The 8,067-nt window shown below is 47.0% G+C and overlaps 1 protein-coding gene across 1 annotated transcript; it reads left to right on the top strand.

Moving 5' to 3' along the window:
- Nucleotides 1-311: 311 nt before the first annotated feature.
- LOC123440055 lies at nucleotides 312-1,520 on the top strand. Its single transcript, XM_045116648.1, has one exon. The coding sequence runs from the start codon at nucleotides 812-814 to the stop codon at nucleotides 1,382-1,384; it is 573 nt and encodes a 190-aa protein (XP_044972583.1). The 5' UTR covers nucleotides 312-811; the 3' UTR covers nucleotides 1,385-1,520.
- Nucleotides 1,521-8,067: the final 6,547 nt, after the last annotated feature.

The following is an 8,067-nucleotide window of genomic DNA, read 5'->3' as shown; positions in this document are numbered from 1 at the left end:
GATAATAAACGATTATCTTGATACAGGAATTATAATAATAACTATATTTATTATTGCCTCTAGGGCATAATTCCAACAATCTTGAGGTAGTCACATCAAATATTAATATTTGAAACATCACGTTGAAGGTAGTCATCTTGTCAAAAGGACAAGACGTAGACCTCACAATAGTGATGGATAATCTGCGAATTATGTAGTAGATGTCAATATTACCTTGTGATTTCAAATAAGTTTAATTTCAATTGTATAATCTAGTTATTACACTAAAATCATGTACGTTGTACATATAACATTTTCCAAAAGAAAAAAATGTCTAAAATAACCATCGTCATGATGAAAACAAAATATAGAGGAATCAGACAGTCTCACTTCCAAATTTACTTAACAGCTGATGGCTTAATCTGTAATTTTCAGTAAGCATGATTGCTTATTGCATTGTACAGGAAGTTTAAAGAGTAATTTGTACATAGAAGTAATCGCATGGGTTGAACTGAAAACTGGCGAAGGGATAAGGTTATCCTCTTCGTCTCTCCCGTGAGGTTGTAAAATTGAGATTCCCACTACAGTTCTATCTCGGGGGAATTTTTTTCTTTAACAACCGCAATCGGCAGGCTCGACGGCCTCGCCGGGCCACTGCCCAGAGCCGTACTGGACGCCTGGAGGGGCGAGTCTCTGCCGCCAGGCCGAAGGCCAATGTCACCACACCGTCGGAGTGCGTCGCTGCCGCTGCGCCTTGCGCCGCGCCGAGGCCTAAGGCCATGGTTGCGCCGTGGGCTGGTACGCCGGAGGGTGCCGCTTGGCTGGTTGGAGGATGGACCGCGCCGTGAAGACGGATGGATCCGTCGCTCCAATCGCCGGTTATTGGCCGCGCCTGAGGACGTGCCACCGGAGCCGTGATGGGAGCGTGTCCGCACGGCTTGTGACGCGTTGCCGTCGTGACGTGGGGCACACGTGCGACGTGTGCGGAGGGCGCTTCCGAGGTGTGTGCCAGAAGGGCTTGCGCGTCCGACGCCACGCACCGGAGGGTGCTGTCGCTGCAGCGCCGTTTGTCGTCTGCGCGGCTCCTGCTGCCGCTGATGCCAGAGCGTCTAATTGGCCGGAGGGCGTCACACCTGATCTACTGTCGCGCAGGGAGGAGCCAAGACGAAGATCGCTGTGCACCACGCGCAGGCCGGAGGGAGCATCGCTGCGCCGCCGGCGTGCAGCTGCCTCCTGTCCCGCAGCGGGCCTGAAACGAGGAGGACGCCGCGCACGTGCCGGAGGGTGTCGCTGCGGAGGGCCGGCCATGGGCCGTGGCCTTGGCGCTGCATCAACGACAGAGGTTCCAGTTCGTCGTCTGCGATTCGTTGCGATGCGCGAGTGCATCCGCCGTTTATTCTTTTGACGTGGCCTATTTCTCTAATCGAGAGCAGAGTGCGGGATAACGGGTAAAACGAGATTGAAGAAAAGCGAATGGACGGTTAGTCCTAGTTTCTATTGATTCTTAAGTCTATACCTAATAATAAAGCGGCTATTTCTTTCGTTGAAAGACTCACGGCAACATTTTTATAAAAAAACCCTGTAATTTTTGTTATTCCACCCGCAGTTCAAAATCGTTTCGTTCATGAACGACACAAGCGCACCCGACCCAAGCGCACCTAATAATAATTAAAAACGAGTGTCGTTCTCCTTATGATCTCGCCTCGCTTGACCAGTTTCGGACAAGGACTCTGCAGGAGCCTCAAAGCATCACGACCCGATCCATGACTATATAAATTAACACCAGTCAATATATCAAGCCTCGAAACTCCTCGCTACCGAAATCGCTTTTCGCTCCCAGGCAACTGCGCGTTCAGCCACGCTCATCTTCCTCCCCATCGGCTATAGGTCAGGCAGTCCTAAAATCTTAAAACAAAGATCATTGGTGCGACTCCACGCCACCGAGCTCGCCCGCGGAGAATCGAGATCTCCTCCGCTCCCTTGCATGTGAGTCTCATCGAAATCGAGCTCCTGGAGAGGCAGGAGCTTTCCTCGCTACCTTGGCTGCACTGGTTGCCGGTCGCCTGCCGCCGCACTTGCGCAGTTATCTCGAGTGCCTCCAAGCGACACAGATCTAAGGTAGGAAGGGACTTTGCGTGGAAAGAGAGAGATGGAGACTCAGAGAGACGATGCATGGACAAAATCGCTGGAAAGAGAATAATGGCAGACAACCAACCGTCGATAGCCTATCCATCTTAGCATCGAACCAAAACAAATATGGGTCCCACGAAAGGGCGTGCGGTGTGTAGCATAATTGACTGCGTGATGTGCTCTAGATTTCCTATTATATTTTTTCTAATGCGTATACAATATATGGTTCATTTTGAGCTGAGATTTTTGCATGCACAAGTGGATTTTGTGCCTCCTAATGATTACGCATGTCTCATGGATTTGTGGCTACTGGCCTACTGCTTGTTTGTCACATGATTAGTCATGTGGAGATGGATTTCTGGGTACAAGTGATTAAGCTTCTGATTTTATGATCCTTATCCCCATTTTTTTCTTGATCTCGCTTTTGCACCATCAATTTTTCTCATCTTCTCTTTTAATATGTTTTTTTCTATCATGCCTACTATTTTTCGTAGGTGTTGGGCAGAAAGGTTATACATGGGCGGATCCATCAAGATACTACTATACCTCGACCCAAGATCATCACGTGTGAGAGGTGAGTGTTTCGGCCACACAAAGACAAAAATGAGCTTTAGTTGCAGAGTTTAATGTTCAAATTTGAAGTTGTTTGTTCAAAATCCATACTAAAATGCGAAGAGCCTTGCCTATAAAATAATTGTATTTTACGCATAAAAAAACAAATATTGTTCTTCACGTTGCAACACACGGACATTTGTGCTAGTATATATACATATGGAAAAGGTGGAAAGAAGAGGTGTCTGTTCGGAGGCATTTCATGTGTGTTGGCAATAGAGAAAAAATTGACATTGACTGTTCGAGATTGGACACCTTTTGTTAATTAATTTTTAACAGTCGGTACATTTTGACAACATTAGAAAACAACCGAGTGACCTACGTAAAACTAATACAATCAATACGCTAGAAGATGGCAATTTACCGGCAGTGTAAAAGCTGCTTGAAATTGCTGGTGACGCACAAAAATGTTATTTACGAAAAGAAAAACGGAAGAGGATTTGCAGCCCCTTTTTAGTTTTTGATTTATATTGTACAATAAAAGTTTAAATTAAATTATGTTTGCATGTTCATGTTTCCGATGGCGAGAGTTTTCAAATGAGATCCATTTTCACTAGTGGGGACGGGGCCTTTAGCCCCGGCCCGTAAGGGGCTTTAGTCCCGGTTCACCAACCGGGACTAAAGGGGCCGGACTAAAGGCCTAACCTTTAGTCCCGGCCCTGTTACAAGCCGGGTCTAAAGGTGCTCCACGTGGGCGCCTCGTAGCGCCCCAGGGGCAGGACCTTTAGTCCCGGTTCATTACACGGGCCGGGACTAAAGAGTTTCAGATTTTGCTTATTTTTCGGTTTTTTTAATGAAATTATTTTTGGGTTTTAGGGTTTTAGGGTTTAGGTGTTCGGGAGATTAACGTGATGCCTCGTTCGGTGTTCGGGAATTAGTTTTCATATAATTTAAATAGAAATAATTATGCATATATATAAGGTTAACTTATCTTACAAGCGAGCATATATATACAATTATATGGAGATCTGAATTATCGGGACTAGAGCCCATCTATTCGATTACATGGATGTCACATCCCTAACCCTTAAGCAAGTTAGTCTTGTGCTCATGTCTTCTTTGCATTTGCATCTAAGAATTTTCAACAAGAACAAGAAAGTGGCAAAGGAAAAACTCAAAACCCTAGCCACTACTTTAAATAAAGAAAATCTCAAACTAGTTCAAATCAATGAACCCAAAATGGCCTCAAGAAATGTTCAAACTTTCTGATAAATCATGAAAGTAAATGAGCATTGGAGAAAACTATTTTCTTGACACCTTAAGCATTTTAAATTAATGCAAAAGCCACTGGTTTCAAACTTTAAATTTGAAATCAGAAACTATAAATTTTCAAAAATGTTGAAAACTTTGGAAATGGATGAGAATATTATAACAAATAATCAGGTGTGTCTAAAATAATTTTTACCACCTTTTTGGAGCTGAAATAAATAGCAAAACATTAGTTAACAAAACAGAGCAAAACAAAAAAGAAAAAAAGAGGAAGAAAACCTTACCTGACGCCTGAGGAGGCCCAGCCCACCACGGGCAGGGTCGTCTTCTTCCTCTGCCTTCTGGCAGAGGGGAGATCGACCACGGCGGCCCCCTCCACCTCCTACTTCGCCGTGGAGAGCTCCAGAGCCTCCGTGCCAGCGCAACGTCAGGGATAAGCTCCCCAGGGTCTCCTCTATCCATTCCCCAACACCGTTTTCCCTCTCCTCTCGGATCTTGCCCTCCCTCCTGCTGCCCCCATTAGAGCCGAGCTCGAGCTCGAGCCGCAGCGCCTCTAGCCACGGGAACATTCCTCCGAGTAGTTCGTTAGCTCCGCCTCGTCGAGCCGGTCCTCCCTGCAGAAGCCGAAGTCTCCACAAGCTTTGCATCGCCCCAACGCCGTCGTCTTCCACCTCCGGCCGCCGGACCTCTCCCGTCGATTCGCTCCCTCCGGCGCACCCCCGAGCCCTTCAACAACACCATCGGAACCGCCGTGAGCTCGTCATCGTTTCCCCTCTCTCCCCACGCCCTTCCGTGCATCGTAGCCCCGTTCCCCACCAAGGCCGAGAACACCTCACCGCCGTTCATGTCGTCGCCGTCGCTATGGTGTCAGATCCACGCGCTCGAGCTAGGGATCGAGCTCCTGGAGCCTCCAGGAGCGTGATGAGCCCCTCAGCTGCCCTCCCCGTGCCCTAAAGCCATCGCTCGTAGAAGGCCGAGCTTCGGCCGCCGCTACGGCTCGTCGCCGGCGCCCCTCCCGGCGACCCTAGCCTCCCCTGATGGCCCTGCTAGATGCGGCGTTGCACCAGCTACCCGTAGCTCCTTTCTGCGCCCAAAACCGACGGCCGATGCGCTGTCTAGCTCTCTCCGACGAGCCCTCCGTCGTGCCCGTGGTCGCCGCCGGCCATGCTCCGGTGGGGGTCGACGTGGCAAAGCTAACCCAGCAGCTTAAGGACTTAATCACTCGCTGACAGTGGGCCCAAGGCCAAGTCAAACCCCAATTAGGACTGGTCAGCGCGGGATTAGTCCCAGAGAGGCTGACCAGTGGGGCCCCCCTGTCAGGTTTGACCTGAACAGGTCGGCTGACCTGCTGACGTCAGTCTGATGCAATAAATATAATTTCCAGTATAGAAATAATTCCAGTAAATTGCTAAAACTTGTAAAAATCATAGAAATTAATCTGTAACTCCAATGAAAATAATTTATATATGAAAAAGTATCAGAAAAATACAAGGATTCTGATTATGCTACTTTCAACCATGTTTGAAAAAGTTACAGAACCCTAAAATGTGGAATAAGGAATAATTCAATTCTTATAATTACTTTTAAATGGAATTTGGAAAAATATTCAAATTTCATTATGATTGCAATGATCACACCCTGTCCTAGTTACAAATCAGTACCATAACATGACAACTCATGCATGCTAACATCAAGTTGATCTGAGCATCAGGTCGAATCAATTAAACCGGTAACCGAGATTACCCCATTTGAATTGATATTCGAACGTGATTCAAATCAACTCTAAACCTAATACATATTGGTTATAATAACTTATCCCCTTGCATTCTCATGCCATGATCATGCATCATTTTGAGTGCATATGATTGTTATTGAATGTTGTCATTCGTTTCGGTAGGCTCCGCACCCCCGGGTTCCACCGAATATCCGTCTGACGGATATCGTTCCTCCTCTAAGCAACAAGGCAAGCAACCCTTTTGATCATCCCGATAATTCCCATGTTCTTGCTCCTGCACTTATTTATTGCATTAGGATCAAATGCTTCAACTGCTTTTGCCACGATAGCTGAACCCACTTCCTTTGCATGACCTAACCTTGTCACAGTAATAGCCGAACCTTGCAACCTAGCATACCTGATAGTTGCTTGAGCTATGATGTGCCTTATCCTGCTATGCATGCTATGCTTAGAGTTGTGTATGGTCTGTCATCTGGGAGATGAACAGAAATGTGGAATGTGTTCGGTGAGCAAAGGTTGTGTGTTGAACTTGATTTGGTAAAGGTACCGGTGAAAGGCTGTGTAGGAGTACATGGCGGGTTGTTTCATTGGAACCGTCCTTAGGAACTGAGTTTCGTGTATGTAATCCAAGACTAGTTACTACCACATGCTGGGCCCTGAAAAATAGACCCCGCTCGGCCTATTAATCACATAGTACTCGGTCCAGGAGTTGCAAGTAGTTTCTGGTGTTTATAGTAATGCTGGAGGCCGTGCATCGTGCTGACCTGAGAGGTGGACCGTGATGCGGTAGGCAGTGGCACGGTGTACCAAGTGGCACCCGGATGGTGGGCTTGGGAACCCTGCGCACATCGTTTGAGGCCGTGGCGGAAACCTCAGCCGGACTTTCGTACGGGTTACTCTCAGATAGGCGATAAACCTGGACTAGGTACTAGTGAGGTTAACGGTCGTGGCCGACTCCCTCGCTGGGCTTCCGCTTGAAGGTTGCCGAGGTGCATGACGTGCACATGGCGATAAGTAGCGAGAGCGTGTGTGACGAAGTACACCCCTGCAGGGTTATGATCTATTCGAATAGCCGCGTCCGTGGATATGGACTACTTGGAGACATATGTTGTTCATAGATAACTTCAATGGCTACTCATAAAATTGCCAAGAAAAGTGTGAGTGTCGTGGACGGCATTTCCGTATGGAGACGGAATGATTCCACGATAGTGTATTGTTGTGGCGTTAGTGGACTCGTGTGCGAGAAATCAAGTTGTCAAAAATAATTTCAAAATGCAAGTTCTCTAGCCACGAGTCAAATGCTGGCTTTCCGCATGAAACCCCACAATACCTTTTTGATACCTTGCATGAGTAGTTAGTCATCCTAAAGTCTTGCTGAGTACCTTCGTACTCATGTTTGCTTAATAAATGTTGCAGAGGTTGCTAATGACCCTAATGGAGGGTTCTTCGTAGACATCGACGACGACGAGTAGCTGGTGTCCCAGCTACGATCTGGCCCTATGTTGGATCTGTAGTATAGTCAGGCCATGTGCCTTTAGTTGCCCTGTCTGTACTCAGACAGTTTAAAACTCTTCCGCTGGCTTGTAATTGAATGACTGCTATTATGGGTCGTGAGACCCTTAATGTGTAATATTATGTGTGTGGCTCTTCCGAGCCTCTTAAATAAAGGTTGTATGTTTATGGTTATGTTGTGATGCCATCGATGTATCTATACATATCGGTATGCCATGCGTACGTGTGTCATACTTGATATGTATGGGGTTCGATTACCTAGTCGTGAACTTTAGTAGCACTCCTTACAAGGAAATGCCCCTTTGTGATCCAACGAGCCTTGGTAGTTCGCTACTGCTCCGGACACATTGGTTGACCGGCATGTGTCCTTCTTAGCTGATGTGTCTGTCCCCTTTGGGGAAATGTCACGCGATGTAATGGAGTCCTTGTAGCTTGCTACGACTCGTCTACATTCGCTGATGACCGACACCTGCTCTGTTGGGTCATGTATGCCTGTCCTTGTGCGGTACTGCCACTTTGGTTTATGACTAGACATGTCGATCCGGGTTCTTTGACATTGGATTGCTAGCGACACTATCGCATACGTGAGTCAAAAGATGCAAACGGTCCCGGCTAAGGTAAGGCTGCAGCCGTGGAGTTAACCGTGCGTGAGACCACAAAGGGATGCGATGTGTTACAGTCTGGATTCCAATGGCTTAGGATCGGGGTCCCGACAGCGTTGGTATCAGAGCCTGACTGACTGTAGGATTACTAAGCCAAACTGGTCGAAGTTGAGTCTAGAATTGCTTTAGTTATATATAAGGGAATTGTTTGTGGAAGGGAACGTAAGACTCTTGTTCTCTTCTCAAGTTATTCTATTCTGGTCATCCTCGTCTTTTCTGCGGGAAATT

Source organism: Hordeum vulgare, chromosome 3H, assembly GCF_904849725.1.
Source record: "Hordeum vulgare subsp. vulgare chromosome 3H, MorexV3_pseudomolecules_assembly, whole genome shotgun sequence".
Lineage (NCBI taxonomy): Eukaryota > Viridiplantae > Streptophyta > Magnoliopsida > Poales > Poaceae > Hordeum > Hordeum vulgare.
The sequence above is the reverse complement of the archived record's forward strand: the minus strand, read 5'-3'. Positions and strand labels throughout refer to the sequence as shown.